Here is an 18592-nt window from a genome sequence, read left to right as displayed (position 1 = left end):
GGCTGGGGGGGGGCGCACGCCGGGGCGCACGCAGGACGGCCTTTCAGACCCGCTACCCGGGGAGCGAGCCGCCGAGTCATCGTTTCCAGCCTCAGCCTGGAAAGCTGGACCGTGCAGCCGCGTGTGCTCTTGGCAGCGGGGCGCCCCGGGGCCCGCGGCCACATCATCCCGGGGCGGGGAGGTGTGCGCTCCGGGCGCCCGCGCCGCCACCGAGCCACGTCTGTGCCGCCGGGGCGCGCGGCCCCGAGCCGCCCCCGGGGGTGGGGGGGGCAGGTGGGGGGAGGTGGGGGGGCCGAGCCGCGGGTCTGGGCGGGACCCTGGCGGGGGGGGGGGGCGGGGGGCCCGAGCGGTCTCTAGGACCCGCGGGACGCCGCGGGCGGGCGGGGGAGACGCTAATTTGTTCCGTGGTAATGAGAGCGGGGGCTGCTGGCCGTGGATCCATTTCACAGGCCTGCCCGCCCTCCCCGTCCGCGCTCCCCGCCGGTCCTGCTCGTCCCGGGCCAACTCGGACACTTTGCTCACTCACTGCAACGGTCAAGGCCGGCTCGTGCCAGGGCCGCGCGCGCGCGCACACGCACACGCACACACCGGGGGCGGGCGGGGGATTGGGGGGGGAAACTTTTTTTTTTAAAAAATGAAAGCCTAGCCTGGCTCCTCGGCGGCGCGGGCGCTGCGCGAGGGCTCCGGGGCTGCGTCCCTGCGGCGGGAGAGCCCTCGGGTGGCGCCGCCCGCGGGGGATGGTGCAGCGCCCGCCGCCCGGCCCCAGAGCTGCTGCACCCAAGGCCGCCCACCATGGCAGCGCCCCCCGTTCGCGCCCTCCTGCTCGCCCTGGCCGGGGCCCTGCTGGTGCCCCCCGCGGCCCGAGGTAAGTGTCCCAGCCCGCGCGGCTCCCCGGGCCTCCTGTCCAGCCCTGGGGGGGGGGGGGGCTCGTCCCCACGGGGACACCTCGCGGGGGGCGCGCGGGGCGCATGTGCCGAGAGCCCCGGGGTCCCCGCTCCCGGCGCCGAGGGGAGCCCCTGCTCCCTAAGGTGCCAGTGCCCGGGGATGGGGGGGGGTGCAGGAGGGAGCGCTTGGCTCGGGGCCCGGAAGATGCCAGCGCGGAGCCCGGACGGCACAGCCTCGGGGCTGCTCGCCTCCCCCTTGGGGTGCCCTTTGCCAGGGTGTCTAAGCCTTGACAGTTACACGTGGGGCTCGGGATGGTGTGCGTCGGCTCCTCTTCCTGACCCCCTCCTCAAGTTCTGGGCCAGGCGGCCTCCGACAAGTTTCCACTTTCCACCCCCACGGATGCACCTGGGGGGGGGGGGGAGCACAGTGACGCAGGTGAGCCATCCCCTGCACCCGCCCGCAGGTGTGCCCGTTGGCACATATGCCAAGCGGTCTTCCTTTTTTTTTTTTTTAAGTCAACTCTTCATCTACTTCTTTAGTTTTCTTTCCCACTTCTTTTCTTTCTTTTCTCTTTCTTTTCTTTTCTTTTCTTTTCTTTTCTTTTCTTCTTTTTTTAAATTTGAGATCGCTCCCCCGTTGTCAGTGGCGGCCAAACTTGAGCAGAATTTTTCCGCCTCCCGCCACTTGGTCAGTGTCTGGGCAATAAATCATCGTTTAAATCAACCTGTGTGAAGCGACAACCCCTTTCGAAGTTAAAAAAGTGTAGGTGTGACAGCTGTTTTATGGATCTAGAGCTCCTCGAGTGGCATCCCCTTAAAACCGGGCACCTGTGGAGCTTTTGTTTTTGCATGATGAGGACTCACCCAGCAGGTGCCTTTTTAAAAATTCAGCAGCTTCTCTCCTGGGCGCCGCCAGCGCGGCCTCTCTGCCGCCAGAGGCGCTGCCTGCCTACCGATGAATGGCCTGCCTTGGCCTCCGACTTGAATGTCTATGGTTCTCTCCGTTAACAGGCATTTATTTTTCAACAACTGGCCTCAATCATGAGCCGTTACCACTTTATGGTACGTTTTATTTTGCAATTGCCACTGCTACCCTCCGCCCCCACCACATCTACTGTAATGCGGCTAAAACCCAGCTCTCGTTAAAATCCGCGCAGCAATGAAGACCAATTGGGGAATTAATGATTAAATAAAAGGATTGCACGGAGCAGTGAAAAACAATGGGGGGGGGGGAGCCAAGAAAGAATACTGCTGACTGTTTAAAGAGCTCCATGACTTGCAAATGAAAATAATAGTAGTCAAAAGGCTTTTGTACAAATTGGTCCTTTTGAGTGTTTATTGACAAGGGACTTTTTAAGACTCAAACGGAATCTCCCAAGTGCCCGAGGTGGTCCTTAGCTTGGCATATGCTCCGCACACATAGACTGAGGTCCACTGAGCACGGACAATATGAATTATCTGTTTTGGAAGAAAATGTTTACTCAATCAGGCTAATAAAGGGAAATTATTTCACGGAGTGGGGGAACTTTTTATTATTTTATGACTGCAGCTTTGGTGGAGAGAGTGTTTCCCTGGGGTAGATATGACTCGAGTACAAAACCGGTTAGACCTAAACATTTTGAGTGGGGTATATGTGGTGATATCCCAGGATTCACTGCTTGTTTATCTTTGGATTCTCAGTATCAGTTCTTAGATCAATCAGTGCCCCCCAAATCCTAGGATTGCGGTTGCTTAAAAATCCAAGCATATAATAAAACATGTCTCTGTGTTGGCAAGAGAAAAGGAGGAATTACTACTTGTTGAAGGCAGAGTATATGCTGGGGGTTGTCTCCCTGTGTGTTACCCCATGGCTCAGAACAGTTGTCTACCTGGTACCCAAGAGGTCCAAAACAGAACCGTAGATCCCATACCTTCTACACCTAAATCCATTCCTTCCCCAGCCTTCCCAACTCAGTGAGGACACCCTCTGCCTTCTCCAGATGTCTCCTGCTAACACATGGAAGGTCATGCCTTTCTCCCTAAAAGCTACCAGCCTCTAAGATGGATTCCCATCTGCTCTCTGCCCACCATTTCGAAGTATGCCTTCCCCAACCCAGCCCCCCTTTTCAATTTCTTTTTCTTTCTTCTGCAGAAGCCTCGTATCCTTGCTAGAGTAGCCTCCTAACTGGTCTGCTGGCTCTCCCTCCTGCCCCTGCACAGTGTATTCTTCCCAATACTACAGCCAAAGTCATCATTTTCAATCATGAGTTGGATCATGCTGGTTTCCTGTTTAAAACTCTCCAGTGGCTTTCTGCAGCTCTTAGGAAAGAAAATTCAAACCTCTGGATAACCTAATCCCTGTTTTCCTCTATGATCTCCTTTCTTACCATTCCCCTCCTTCCTCATTCTACTCTAGCCACACTGGCATCTCTTCTTTCCAACTTTCCAGTATAGTGTTGCCATAATTTTTAAAAAACAAAATTCAATGTTTGCTCTATGAAGACTGCAAATATTGTTCACAATTGAGCCACACAGTGTTCTATGATTCCATTTCATACCTCTTGCAACTTTTTGTTTTTCCTAGAGTTAATAATTGCTTTAAAAAAAAAAAAACACCTGTTTTTGCTTTATTTCCTGTATACCAATCTCTACCTTCCAGACTTTCTGGGAGAACTATTAAATTCCTTTCAACATGATCAAACACATCAGGTAATCTATCCATCATTTATTTTTATTTAATGTTCTCTCTCCTGGAGCCCTTTATCCTTTTGTTCCAATATAAACTAGTTACTTTTTAGGATACAGTGCAGCTGTTGTCTCAAGACTACACTTACTACTAAGATGCTCAATTCATTTTGCATCCTTCCTCTGTGGGATCACCTGTTTCTGCACCATAACTTTCTCTTTCATAGCTTATTCCTTACTTTTGGGGGGCCCATCTTCTAGGAACTGCCTAAGGATGGGTGCATGGGAGATGAAACTACTTGATAACTTGCTAGGAATATTCAGTAGCAAATAACAGAAAACCTGACTACAGATTTTTTTTTTAAGTTTTTTTTCTTTACCTTTATATGACACACAGCTCTGAAATAAGCAGTGTAATAGCTGGTGTAGTGCACGCCTAAGCCTCTCAGGGACCCAAACGTTTACTTTTGTTTGTAACTGTCGTCCTCATGTGTTGACTTTTGCTTTTATGCTTCTGCCCCATGGTCTCATGATAACTGCTCTGCCTCTTAGCATTATATCTGAATTCTAGGCAGTGAAGGGCAGAAGAGGCAAAGAGCAGAGCCCATCAAATCTCTTTTTGCAGGAAAATAAGAATACTTCCAGAAACTTTGTAGCAGATTTTCTCTTGGTCAGCCTGTGATGCAGGGCCACTGCTAACGGCATGGAAAAAATAGAAAAGTGCCTAATTTTTTTAGCAGTGCACATTGGTATTTTAAACAAAAGAGAGCTCTGTAAGAAAGACAGGTCAACACATGTGCCCACCATACCTTGCATAAAAATAACTGTGTGTGTGTGTATTCCACTTTTGCTAGTTTGTTTAGGTATAAAATTTCAGCGTGGAAGACCTATTTCCTCAGCATTTTATAAGGTATTTCTTTACTATCTCTATGCCCATTGCTGCTTGAGAACTTGATAGCACTTTGTCAGTCCTTTAAATAGACTTGTTTTTTTTTTTTCCTGGAGGCTAATATCATCTTTTTTATCCCTAATATTTTTACATTTCATGATGATTTGCTTTAATGAAGTTCTTGTCAGTTATCGTGCTGGGAACTCTGTGACCCCTTTTCAGTTTGAAAATCCATGCTATGAAATTTGAGTCACTTTCTTGTACTACTTCTTCAATTATTTCTTCCTTGCTACTTTGTGTCATGCTTTTTATGAAACTGTTATTAGCTGGATGTCCCAATCTCCTGCAAACATTCTCTAATTTCCTTATTTATTCTTCATCTCTGTATTTTTGTTCTACTTTCTGGGAGACTTTGTTTAGTTTCATTTTCTAATCTTGCTATTGAATTTGTTATTTCTACCAGACAGTTAATTTCCAGGAGGTGTTTTTGTTGTTGTTCTATGAATGTTATCCCCCCCCCTTTATTTGTAAAAAATGTAAGATTTTGGTGAACTCTTGGAGCGTATTTTTATCTTTTGAGCATATTTTTTTGCTCACTTCATTTGCATCATGAGCTCTGAGGTTCTTCTCCATCCCCATTTGTTTTAATCTCTGAATTTCTTCAGAATTCTGAATTTTGGTTGTTTATATTCAATTATGAGGCACTAGGAGGCTGATTGCATGTTCTGTGTGCTTCTAAAGCAGAACTTTGTTGCAGGGACCTTCATACATCACTGACTATATTTTATTTCTCAGGCTGGTCCATTTTCCCTAAGGAGAACTGTGCATCCTCCTGCAGAAGTGATTGAAGCCTGACTAGGAGGTCTGTGAGCTGAGCAAGGGGAACAAGGCTAAAGTGGATGTTTCACTCTTAAGTGTGCGTTGTTGTTGTCATTATTTTTAATTCATCATTTTGTTTTCAATTTGACTCCTTGCTTCCTTTCTCTCCCTTAGCTATGCCTGGGGTCCTTGAGCACAGAACCTCTCTGCTTCAGAGTCTCTGGAAAATACATCTCCTTATCTGTCAGAGAGGAAGGATCCATCCCCTTGCCATGGTAGCTTTGCAAGGAATCTAGGGCTCTGATTTTTCTTTGGATGATATTTCAGCCCAGCCTGTACTGGCCATCAGAGGTGCCCCTGCCTCTCATTTCCAACCATTTTCAGGTTATGCTCATCCATCTCACCTTCTCGATGGCTTCCCTCCTCCCTAAGCAGCAGGGTTCTAGCCCCCTCTCTTCTGCTAAGTAGGAAATCACTCATCTATCCTCCTCCATCTTTGAAAGTTTTGCTGCTCTCTCTTACCTGTTAGCTTCTCTCCAATGCATTGTTTTTAAAATCATTGTTATTATTGTTTTTCCTTATTGTGGGGTTTCAGGAGGGAGTGCAGATAAACACCTGTCGGTCTGCCGTGTACATTCAGAAGTCAGCCCTTGCTTCTGTTCCCACTCCTTCCACATAGACATACTTTCTTTCTCTTGTTACTTGGCTCTTTCTGTTCCTTCCTTGTGGAAACAAAAATTACATCCATTTTTAAATGTTTTAAAACTTTCTTTTAAAAATCTATAAATGCTCAAAGTCAATATATACCTAATTAGATAGATGTTGCAGCTGTGGAAACTGAAGATTTTTTTTTTTAAAGCAATCCAACTGCATCACGTAAAGATGCTAAATATATTTCCTCCTGGTGTAGATGATGCTGTAATGAACTCATTACAATTGCAAAAAAAAATTTTTTTGTTTTGTGTTCCAGAAGCCTTTTTAAGATGAACTGTTCCTGCTGTATCTATGATTTATAAAGACAGGTGTGAAAAACATTTTCAGATGTTTCTTCTATGCCAAATGGCTAGCCGTATAGCCCTTTGGCTGTGTACCCACTGGGAGCTGTATTAAACAACTCTGTGGTATGTACAACTCTTTAATTATCAGCTCCCTGGGGTTGAGAAAGTGAAGTTGATATAATCTGGACAAAATCTTTCAAGAAATAGTTTCTATGCATTTTTAGTAGCTACTTCTCTATATGTTTGTTTAGTATTTTATTAAACCCAAAGTGTTTATACTAGCACATAGTTACTTAAAAAGGCATTTATTGAGTGCTTTGGTGCCTGGGGCAGTTCTGAGATCTTTGCATGCACCACCTCATCTCATCCTCATCTGAGAGTCTTGCCCCAGGTCCTGCTATTGCCCTCACTCTACAGAGGAGGCAACCACAGCTTCAGATGGTGAATATCTGCCAAGTTGCAGATGTAGAGCGGTCTCTAGGCTATCTCATGACGGAGACTAGTCTTAACCTAGCCCTGGGGAGCATTTTGTAGTCTCTGTACTATGTCTTTGGCCTAATTAAAACATCTCTAGCAATGAGATTATAGTTTGGCTTAGTTTTAAGCCGCAACTTTGTTTGCCAACTGAAATGTGTGCACTGAGTGTCATGCTGTCTGACAGGCTGCCACTTCAATCTTCATACTTCCTTCAGCTCGTTTTTCATTCTGCATCCTTGTGTGTTAATTTAATGCCCAATATACCTTGCCTCCAACTGATAGATGGGATGGAGAACCTGAATAATTCAGCATCGTTTTGATATTTTTTTTATCTCTTAAGCTTTCATGTCCTTCCAAGGCGATATTAAGAGCTCAGCTTCTAGACAACTCCTTAAAAAATTGGGCAGCCTCATCTCCTGCATATCCCTAATCAATATTTTTTGTATTTAAATATTATGTGAATAGTAGCCTACTGTATACAAGAGCCTTCTGCAACTTGCTATCTTTAAATCGATATTTTTAAAGACATTCATGTTGATACATGTGCTTTCTTCATTTCTTTTAATTGAATGAGCCAAAATTGTGCATTTCTAGTGATAAATATCTGTTTTTCCCAACTTCCTGATACTGCAGTGGAGCAGGGATACTTGTACCTGTCTCCTTGTATAGGCGTGGGCTCTAGAGAATCTGTTACAAATGAATTGCATAGTAAGCCAGTTTTCCACTTTAATATGTTTTGCTCTGTTGCTTTCTAAATTGGTTGTACCAAATGACATGCCTACTTGTCAGAAAGTTCTGGTTACCTGTGTTTTTGCAAATAGTTGACATTTTCAGACTTTTAAATGTTACCAAGCCGGATGTGAACTATTTCATTATTTTGTCAATTTCCTGATTACTAGAGACTCTAAGACTCTTTTTATATGTCTGTATTATTTTCTGTGTTTCTTCTTTGACTTATTTAGTCTTATCATTTGCCCAGTTTTCTAGGTTTGTTTAAATATTTTTCTCTTCCTAAACTCCAATGGAGATTTAAAAATAATTTCTTCTAGGGGCACCTGAATGTCTCAGTCGGTGACTTGCTAGACTCGATTTCAGCTCAGGTCTCAATCTCTGGGTTGTGAGTTCAAGCCTGGTGTTGGGCTCTATGCTGGGTGTGGAGCCCACTTATAATAATAATTTTTATTATTTCTTTTAAATTTTAACTTTTAACATAACTGGACTTTATTTTTTATTTATTGTAGGAATACCGCATTTGTTTTTTTCACATATAGATAAGATAACCAGTCATTCTGGTTAACATCTCTTGAATCCTTTCTCCCTTCTGATAAATACCAAGTATAGATAGATGTGCTTCTGGGTTCCCTATCCTGTTGGGTATTTATTTATCCTATCTCCAGCATCCTCCTGCATTCAAGTTTCTGTACTTGGTAATCAGTCCTAAATGTTTAAATTGGTTGACATATAGTGGTGTAGAGGACAGACCCTGAGGTCACCTTGCCAGTGTTGACATATTAGCCGTGCCACCCAGTTACTGACATGTGACCTCAGGAAAGTGGTTAATATCCTATGCTGTCAGGAATTTCCCAGTTTTAGCACTTGAGAATCCCCTGTTGCAAGAAACCCTTAGTGTAGAACAAACCTTAAAGATTGGTCACCCTAGACCTCACACAAATTGTGCAAGCTTTTTTTCTCCAGTTTCTCCCTCCATAAAATGGTGATAATAATAGCATCTGACCCCACAAGGGTGTGGGGAGGAGTAAATGAGATAATGTATGGAAAGTGCTTTGGACAGGTCATGCTAAGTGCTCAAAGAATATTAACATTAATTTCCCTTCTTCCTCTCCTTACTCTCCTTTAAAATTCTCTGGACTATTCTTGAAACATTAGTATTTCATAGAGACTTTAGAATATCTTGGTAAGTTCTGCAAAATACCCTATGGGGACTTGTAGATTAGTTTGAGGGAGAATTGACTACCTCACGACATCAATGCTTTGCTTCATGAATATGGTCACTTCTTTGTTCATATTTTTTTAATGTTATTCAATAAGATTTAAATATTTTTTTCTTTAAAGTTCTTGCACATCTCTGTAAGATATATTTTGAGGTACCCTGAGTACCTAACAGATTTATTGTTCTGAATGTTATCACTATTTTTATTTTTACGTTTTCACTTTCTAATATAGAAAATTTTAAACACCTACAAAAATAGACTGGTGTAATGAACACACTTCTCTGTTTCTCAGCTTCAACAAATACCAGCTTATGGCTATTCTTGTTTTATTTGTGGGTTTATATCTTTTTTTTTTTTGGATTTGTATCTTTTTTAAAAAAGTTCTCATTGATGTTTTCAGTATAAATGAACGTTACTGCTTTTTGTGTTTTACTTTTGAATTCAGTGACTTTGCTTGATTTTTATTCTGATAGTTTTTAAATTGATTTTATAGAAATTCTAAAAGAATTATCACCAGAAAATGATTGTAAATTTTGGTTTTTCTTTGTAGTTCTTATGCATTCTATCTCTTCATTCATTCGCTAGTGCCTTTATTATAATGATAAACAAAAATGGTGATTCCAAGTGTCCTTGGACTGTTTCAAACTTCAGTGAGAATAACTAGCTTTTCACCATTAAGATGTTTATTATCTTTTTAAAAGATTTTATTTATTCATGAGACACAGAGAGGCTGAGACATAGGCAGAGGGAGAAGCAGGCTCCCCATGGGGAGCCTGATTTGTGACTTGATCCCAGGACTCTGGGATCATGACCTGACCCAAAGGTAGATGCTCAATCACTGAGCCACCCAGGTGCCCCTGTCTAAGACAAAATTACTCTATCAGTTTTCTTTTGGTTAAAACTCTTCTGGTATATTTTTCCCATCTCTTTACATAAAAATTTTCCATGTTATGTTTCACAAGTGTCCATCATAAAATATGCCTGGATTTTTAAAACTTTGTAATTGCTGCCTATTAACCAACTAGTTTTATGCATTTACATTTATTGTGACTTTTGAAAATTTTGAACTTTTCTTCTATTTTTTTCTCAAGTTACCATTGCTATTTTTAGATACTTTTCCTTTTCTATCTCCTATTATATTACTGAAGGATTATTTACACTACTTCTGTCCAGCTCTGTTAATTTAGAGGTTATATATTCCATTTCCTCAATTTTAGTAGTACTGTTAAATTTTTAACATTTGCACCTCAGGCACCAAAGTGTAGAGGTGGTCAGTAACTCTAGCCTCCCCTCAAACAGTACTATAGGCCAAGCATGCTTAGTGCCTTTTATTTCTTCTCCCACCAGTTATTATCTAGCATTTTATTCTAGTTTGAAACACATTATCAAAAATGCCATTGGGCAATGATAGACTTTGTTTTTGTTTTTTACAGTCCTGGATATTTTAGATTAGTCCAGTGTAACCAGTTCCTCTCTTCCATCATGGCTTCTTGCAAACGACTTCTACCTCCTGGATTTAGTTTGCTTCTTATCAAAGTAGTCTTTCATTCAAGATCTACAAGTAGCAAGTTCTCTGTATTTGCCTCCAAAAAAATGTTTGTTTTCTCATTCTCATGAATGTTAGGTTAACTATGTATAGAATTCCAGGTTGATGATTATTGTCCTTCAGTGGATGTTATCTATTGTATCCTGGTCTCTACTATTATTGTTGAGAAGCCTTTAGTTTAATGATGATTTCTTTGAACTAAACCTGCTTTTTTATCTTTTTTAGTCTTATTTGTTTTTTCACTTGTTTGTTTTATGGTGAAGTTTTTATTATATTTTTGATATGCATTTATTTTTAATTTGTGTATATCCCCTCTTGACATGTGTCTCGAATCCAGCCAATTATTAAAAATTCTTCATCATCACCTCTTCAATTACTATTTTGCTTTGTTTTCTCCGTTACCTTCTTTGGACTTTGATGATATGTAATGAGACCTTATCATTCAGTCGCACTGCTTTTAATTTCTGTCTCTGCCACTCTGATGTCTCTGGGCCCAAAGCTCATTTCCCAGGTCTCTTTCAAGCAATATCTATATTGCTGTTTAGACTGTCTATGGACTTACTTTGCATTTTCAATGCCTTTTATTTTTCATTTATAGAAGCTTTTTAATCTTTTAAACCTGCCAGATCATTTACAAATAATTTAAAAATTTTTTCCATTATGGTTTTATGTATTCTATGTCTTCAAAACTTTTAGGGAGATGGAGGATGGGGATATAAAAGGGATACATATATACACATATATTCCTTTTAGATTTTTCTCTATTTCTTAGGGTGCTGAATCTGTATTGTCATACGTTATCTCTTCTCCTTGCAATTTTGAATTGCAAACTCATTTTCAGTTTTTCCCATCCGCTACTACTGCTTCCATGGGAGTCTTATGCACTTGGGATTATGAGGAGTCTAGTGCAGCATTTACTTATGATGGGTATTTCAAGGATTCCACTCATCTGAGCTCAGTTTTTATGTTAATTTCTCATTTTAGGAATTGTGTGCTATATGATTATTATAATTTTGGTCTCTACACCCATGTGATGAAGGCTGGAGGTTTTGATTTCTCCTGGGTGACCCTCTAACCCTCATGAGCTCTCTGGGTAGACATTCCACTTTGCAGTTTCCCTGGGGCATTTGGTAGAGTTTTTCTAGCCCCTTGAACTTGGGAAGGGCAGTCTTGCAGGATCCTGGCTTTATGCAGGGGTCCTGGCTCCAGTTCCCATCTCCTGTGTTTGCAGTCATACTGCCCAACATTAAACTGACAGTTCCTAGACTGTGGACCTGTATCTTGCTGGTTCTCTACGGCACTGATGGCATTGGCATTATTTGGAATGCACTAGCTATGAATTCTTTTTTTAGTTTATGGATCCTGGTAATTTCCTTTCCTTTCTTTCTAGTTTTGTTATGTATATACTCTAAAAACCCCACATTTAATTTAAGACTTTTATGTGTTTGTCTTGACCAAATTTTCTATCTGAATCAGCTCAGTCCACCATGCTTTCAGACTGGGAGTCCCCAACACTGGGTTATCTTAGTCAACAAATTTATTTGCCTACAGCAATCTCAGATTTGTGCCAGGCACTGGGGATGTTATGGTGAGAAAAACAGACACAGCTGCTCACCTCCTGGCATGTACAGTGAGTCGATGCTACAGATGTACAGAAAAATGAGTTGAACCCACCTGGCACCCTGGTTCTCAGCTTCCAATATGCCAAAGCTTGGTCAGAAAAGCGAGTCAGCTGCTTTCCTGCTGGCATGTTAGTCTTTGCCTTGGCAGCTGCAGGGGTGAGATGTGCTAATGATGGGGCCAAGCTGAACTTTGGGGGTGAAGCCGTCAGCTGTTCCCATCTTCCTCTGGCTGAGGCAGAATGTGAACAGCTGGGAAACAAGGCCGGAATACACTCCCAGAAGCCGCTCCTCTGCCAGCGGAGGTGTCAACAGAATTCCATTCTATGTGAGCCTTCCAGGACGTATATTGAATTTGTTCCATACTTTAAAGTTCTAATATATAGAGAGGATTGTATAATGGGGTAAGCTGGTGATTGAAACACTCATCTGCGTATCTTTGTAACTCTTGGAATGAATAACATGATCCCATACAGAATGAATCCTCTACTGATTTATCTCAAATCAGATGCCTGATTTGTTACTAAAATTTGGATTTAGTGTATTTGATTCATGAAACTTCCCTTTCAGTTTCTTTGGGAAAGTCTGTTCTTCGGCTATAGTAGATGGTCCCCCTGAAACTTCCAGTCACACTTCTGCATGGTTCAGGGTCTCTCTTCCCTTCTCGTATCTCTGCCCACCCAGGCGTCCCAAGACCACTGTTGTAAAGCTTGAAAAGATCCCTAGTAGAGGCTTCTGCTCCTCTTATGGGTGTAAGGAGAGTTCTTTAACCTCCCTCGCTCCTGGAGGTACCTCCATGCAGAGTTAGTGGGTTTGAGGGTGCTGTGTGTTCTCGCACTGCAGTGATGACATTGAGGGGCGAGGGGTCATGCCAACACACGGACCTGGACTGAGAAGGCCTGGCCTTTTTGCAGCTGCGTGGCCTGAGGAAGCTACTCAATCTTTCTGAACCTCAGTTTCCTTCTTTGTCACAGAAGAATTGAGGATACGAGGGCGCCTGAGTGGCTCAGTCAGGTAAGCAGGTCTTGATCTTGGCTCAGGTCTTGATCTTAGAGTTGTGAGTTCAAGCCCCGCATTAAAAAAAAATTTAGGGGCGCCTGGGTGGCTCAGTGGTTGAGCATCTGCCTTTGGCTCAGGTCATGATCCTGGGGTCCCCGCAAGGAGCCTCCTCCCTGCAAGGAGTCTTACATTGGGCTCCCCGCAAGGAGCCTGCTCTCCCTCTGCCTGTGTCTCTGCCTCTCTCTGTGTGTCTCTCATGAACAAATGAATAAAATCTTAAAAAAAAAAAAAAAGATTAAAAAGAGAAGTTTACAGCCTGCCTCACTGAGTTGTTGGAACACTGAAGTATGGGCATGCTGAGCAGAGCGTTTTGTGATGAGTCCTTCTTAAGGCTGAGGGGCACACAGTAGGTACGACTGTCAGTTCAGTGATGTACGTAGGGCTCATGCCTTGGGAAGCACAAAGTTCTCAGCTTCCATGGGCCGCCGTCCCTCCCACCGTTGGAAGATGGGTGTGCAGGTAAATCCTGGAGGTCAACACTGGGGAGGCAGAGGTTTGGGAGAACAGGATGCCTCTGTTTCTTCTCCTCCGGCCTGAAATCTTATGTTTCAGTCTTTGTTTTTATTAGTCTTGGGTGGGGGCATCTCTGTTAACCAGGATCATTTGAGATCATTCTAATAATGTCAGATATATTTAGGTATAGCAAAATATATATATATATATTAGTTTCCTTCTTCTCCACTTATGGGACGTGCTGCAGGCTCAGCATAGGGCTGGAGAGAACACGATTGATGGCAGAGACCCAGGACAGGGGCATGATGTTCCCAGCCTTCACCTTCCACTGGCTTGTTGAGAAAGGGGCTTGGGAGGAGCCCTGAGAGTAGGATTACAAGGAAAATAAAATGTAAAATGCAAAATGCTCATCAAAGTGCTAGGTAGGTGTTTGTAGGATTTCAGTAGAAATAGGAATCTGACATTCTGCGGATGAAGCATGCAGATAAGCTCTTTTGTGCTAATTACCAATTAGAGCATGGGATTGCAGCAGTATGGCCACTTAGACGCTCTGCATCCTTGTGTTTCTAGTCAGGAAAATTTAGAACATTCCAGACTCTGACAAAAATGTTCCCCTGTAAGACTGGATGTGGATGTTATTTTTCCCAATTTGTAGGAAAGAAGATAAGTAAATGGAAAGGTATTTTTCCCCTCACTGCCAAGATTGTTTATCTCCTGAATCTTAAACTATTGGTTCTGGCTACCTTTTCCCTTGAGTTGCAAAGAACCAAATGCATTTTCAAAAAATGTCCACTGAGTCTTAGCTCAACACATTCTGAGACCACACTCCACTCGTAGTTAGTTTTACCTGTGTACCTAGACGACAGTCCTATTTCCTGAGGGTCCTTGCTCTCACTTTGAGGACAGAATGAAGGAATTCCTTAAAGGAGTGTTTGCTTTTATAACTTCCATACGCCAGCACTGGTCCAGGAGCTTACACACAACCTTGGTGCATCGCCGTGGGCAGGAGATACCATGACCAGTCACCTTTCCTGATATGAAAGCCAAGGTTGGGAAGTTCAACATGTACACGGTCACGCAGCAGGTGGGGGGCACAGCAAGATCATGCACAAGAAGCACTGTCCAAATAGACAACTAGGCAAAGGAAGTGGGCATACTAGTACCTGTCATTGTGATGGCCCTGGCATGGAGCTGGGCATCCAGCACATGCTGGATTAAGCCCTCTACGTGAACCTCTCACTAAAATCTCATGACAGTCCCAGGAGGGACGTGCTACAACTATTTCCAATTTACAGGTAAGGGGACTGAGGCAAAGGGCACTTGCTATTTGCTTTGGCTCCGTCTTCTTGGAGGCTGAGCCACAACCAAACTAGAAGGTGATTTCAGGCCCACAGTGGCTTAGCCTTGGCTCCCCTGGAATGAACCATGACTCCCAAGTACCCTTTGGGAACCCTTCACAGCTGTTCTATCTTGTGTTGATCTTGGGGTATCAGGGTTGAGGAGAGAGTAGCTCATCTTGCCAGGAAGACGCTGGGTAGAATGACACTTGAGCTGTTCTCTGTGTAGATGCTGGAGACTTTTCCTGGGGTGGGTCCTGCCCCACAGGGACTGCCAGGAGAGAGAGGGCTAAGGACCCATTTTCAGGGCCCAACTGTATTGACCTTTTGGTTTTGCATTCAAGGGACATGGACATAGCTAATGTATGTTTTCTCTGCCAGGGTAGCTTATTGCTTGATAATTATGTGTCCTCTCTCACAAATAAGCTAGAGGACTCACCCTGGTCACTTCTATCCATGACGGCTGTAGAAATATTGAAATTATAAATGCACGTACCCAAATGCATTAGTTATCTATTGCTGTGTCACAAGTGAGTATAACTCAATGGTTTAAAGTAGCACACGCTCTGATCCCACAGTTTCAGGGGTCAGGAACATGGGCACAGCTGTGTCCCCTTCTTTGGCTTCTGTCCCGGGCTGTAGTAAGGTGACCACTGGGCCAGGCGTCCATCTGAAGGTTGCACTGGGAAAGGCTCTGCTTCCAGGCTCACGTGGTTACAGGCAGAGCTTAGCTCCCTGAGAGCTGTTGGCCTGAGGGTCCCAGTTCCTAGCTGGCCGTTGGCCGGAGGCCTCCCTCACTTCCCTGTCCAACATGACAGTGAAGCAAGCAAGCTTAGAAGGCAGCAGAGAGAATGTGCTAGAAAGACAGAAGCCACAAGATTTGTAACCTAGTTGCATATTCTGTGGGTTAGAAACAGGCGGGCAGGCCGGCCCCTCTCCCAGGGAGGAGGCTGCGCAGGGATGGGAGCAGCGGGCTGCAGAGGTCCCTGGGAGCCGCCTTCACCGTCCGCCTACCCCCAGGCGTTAACTAGGTAACGTGGGGCTGTGGCAGCGGCAGCTGGTCTGCAGACGTGCCCGGCATCGGAGGTGGCAGCGGCGTCTTAGCGGGAAGGTGGTTCTGTGTGGTGGCCTCTGGGCCCCTAACTGCCCGCGGCCCGTGCACCTGCCGTGGGAGGTCACCCCGGGCATCGGCTTCTGTGCCCTCACCCCCGCCTGCCGCCCGCCAGGTGCCACCTGCCAAGTGCCCTCGGAGCACCACTGCTCTGTCCCAGGGCTCGTCGCACTGGATCCCCCATGTGTCTTCCCAGGCAGCAGTTAAGGGCCAGGGTGACCAAGACCAGATCCACGTCGCGGCGTCCCCCGCACCGAGCGTCCCAGCTGCTCCAGAGGTCCTGGCCCTGAGGTCCCAGCCCCCTTCACCTGCTGCTGTTCCTTTTCAGCCAGGGTGGTCCCCTCATGCCCTCCCCCTGTTTGAACTTTGGTCTGCGGACAACTCACGTACAGGACGCCTGTTTGGACGATCTTTAAAAAGACCACGTGTCCTAATATTTGGTGCAGAAGGGGTAGTTTTACTATCTTTTTTTTTTCCCTAAAGATTGTATTTCTTAGAACGAGAGAGCAGGGGGAGGAGCAGAGGGAGAGGGCGAAGCAGGCTCCGTGCTCAGCAAGAACTCGGGGCTCTATCCCACGACCCCCAGATCGTGACCTGGGCCAAAATCAAGAGGCTGACGCTTACGGGACTGAGCCGCCCAGGCGCCCGGTGGTTAGTATCTTGGAGCGATCCAAAAGAAACATCTCTGGGAAATATATGAAATTCTACTTGGAATATTATTTTTGTATTGGGTAGAAGACATGAACTGATAATTTAATAAAAAATCAGAAGAGGTCCCTACCAGCTCGAGCGTGTTCCCACGACCTCCCTGAGAAGCTTCCCAGGGCGGAGGGATGGGTATGGGGCACAGGGTGCTGCCTTGGGCTGGGATTTTTCTCACCAGCACCTAGTGACCAGGTGAAGATAAAGTCAGCTGTATATTCACGTTTTTCTTTTCATTCTCTCTTTACTCCATTTTAAACCTTTGAAGTGAAAATTCAGCTGAGGAATAAAAGGACTCTGAAACGGAGCTTAACGGGCCGCCAACTACAAAAGCAACAGCAAAACATAAAACCTCACATCAGGCTAATTTGGAATTCACAAATTTTACTTTGTTTTATATTGTCACCTTACATTGACCTTGGTTATCCTTTTATTTATGTCCACGCTGGATGATTTCAGTGGTTTGGGGGAAAAACACATTTTTATACACAACTGTTTGAGAACATCAAAGTCCATTGTTGATAAACTCACAATAATTTTAAAAGTACATTTCTTAAGGTTGTGCCCTATTTATTTTTGTAATACATTTTTCTCTTGGTGGTTTACCATGGGTCCTTTGTAGAAATAGCCTAAAAACTAAGCCCAGATCACAAAATGTTGAAGTAGGTTATCAAAGGAATAGTGAAATCCATGTGGCTGAAAAGTTTTAAATAAATAAGAACAGGGTGGCCTAATTAGGTATAGTCCTGGGAATATGGACGATTTAGATCCACAAATGAGCTGCCCATTCTTTCCCTCTGTGTGTGTATACGTGTGCGTAAAAAGAGAGAGTACTGGATTTAATTTCTTAATCTTTTATTAAGGATTTTAAGTCCATGTTCAAGAGATAGTGGTTTGCAATATTTTTCTCATTATATTCTTGTCTGGTTTTGGTCTAAGGGTTTTGTTGGCCTCGTAATGAGGGTTAGGGAGGTTTTCCCTCCTCTCGTATTTTGTGCAAGACTTAGTGTAGGATTGTTGGTATTTCTTAAATGTCCATCCGCTGGCTGCTGAGAGGGGCAGGTGTGCGTGCATGTTGGGAGGAGGGCGTTGGTTGTGAATTCAATTTCTTTAACAGAGAGAGAGCCAGACAGGTGTTTCTCGTTCTCGTGTCACTTTGGTCATTTGTGACTTCCAAAGAACATACTCATGTCTTCTGAGTTCAATTTATTGGCATAACATTTTTCATAGTATTTTTCTTATTGTACTACCCTTATCTCCATAATAATGTCGCCCTCTTTCTTTCCTGAAATTGGTTAAGTCGTGTTTTCTTTCACCTTGCTAAGTAAGGGCTTAACCATTTTATCAGTACTACAAGCAACTTTGGTTTCAAAGAGTTTCTCTTTTGTCTTCTATTTCCAGCCTTCAACCTTTTTGTATTTCTTTCTACTTTGTCTTTGATTTTGCCCTTCTTTTAGCTTCCTGTGGTGGATCCTTAGGTTATTGACACAAAACTTTTTTTTTTTTCCCACAGAATCATCTAGAAATAGAAATATCCCCGGAAGCACATCTTTAGCTACATAGTACAGATTTCTAAGGGCTGTGTTTGTATTATCATGCAGCTAAAAATATTTTAAATTCCCCCCTGTAATTTAATTCCTTGACCTATGGCTTCCATAGAAATGCATTGCTTAATTTCCACGTATTTGAGAATTTAAAAGGATATCGCTTTGTTTTTCATTTCTAATTTCATTTTGTGATCACATAATAGATCATTTCCGATTTTGGTCTTTACATCTGTCGAGACTCGTTTTGTACCCCAGTGTGTGGTCTGTGTCCTGAGTGTTCATTCCACAAGCAGTGGGAAGGAAAGTGGTATTTGCAACTGTTGGGTGAAGAATGCTCTACATACGGCAGACTTGGTGGACGGTGCGATCGAATCTTCTAGAAGCTCACTGGTTGGTTGTTCACCGTTGCTGGGCGAGTAGTGTAACCTTACCTAGCGCTGTCCATTGGTCTATTTCTCCCTTCAGTTCTATTTCTTTCTTACATATTTTGACTCTTAGTGTAGGTTCCCCACCTTGTTAATGTCTGCATATGTCC

The 18592-nt window shown here is 43.9% G+C and overlaps 1 protein-coding gene across 1 annotated transcript in view; it reads left to right on the top strand.

Moving 5' to 3' along the window:
- Nucleotides 1-675: 675 nt before the first annotated feature.
- ADAM12 (ADAM metallopeptidase domain 12) overlaps nucleotides 676-18592 on the top strand; it is a 331074-nt gene continuing 313157 nt past the window's right edge. Inside the window, exon 1 of the mRNA XM_025467614.3 lies at nucleotides 676-865. Coding sequence (XP_025323399.1) covers nucleotides 793-865 — 73 coding nt within the window. The 5' untranslated portion in view covers nucleotides 676-792. The remainder of the gene's footprint in view (nucleotides 866-18592) is intronic.

This window comes from Canis lupus, chromosome 28 (assembly GCF_003254725.2).
Source record: "Canis lupus dingo isolate Sandy chromosome 28, ASM325472v2, whole genome shotgun sequence".
NCBI classification, from domain to species: Eukaryota; Metazoa; Chordata; class Mammalia; order Carnivora; family Canidae; genus Canis; species Canis lupus.
The sequence above is the reverse complement of the archived record's forward strand: the minus strand, read 5'-3'. Positions and strand labels throughout refer to the sequence as shown.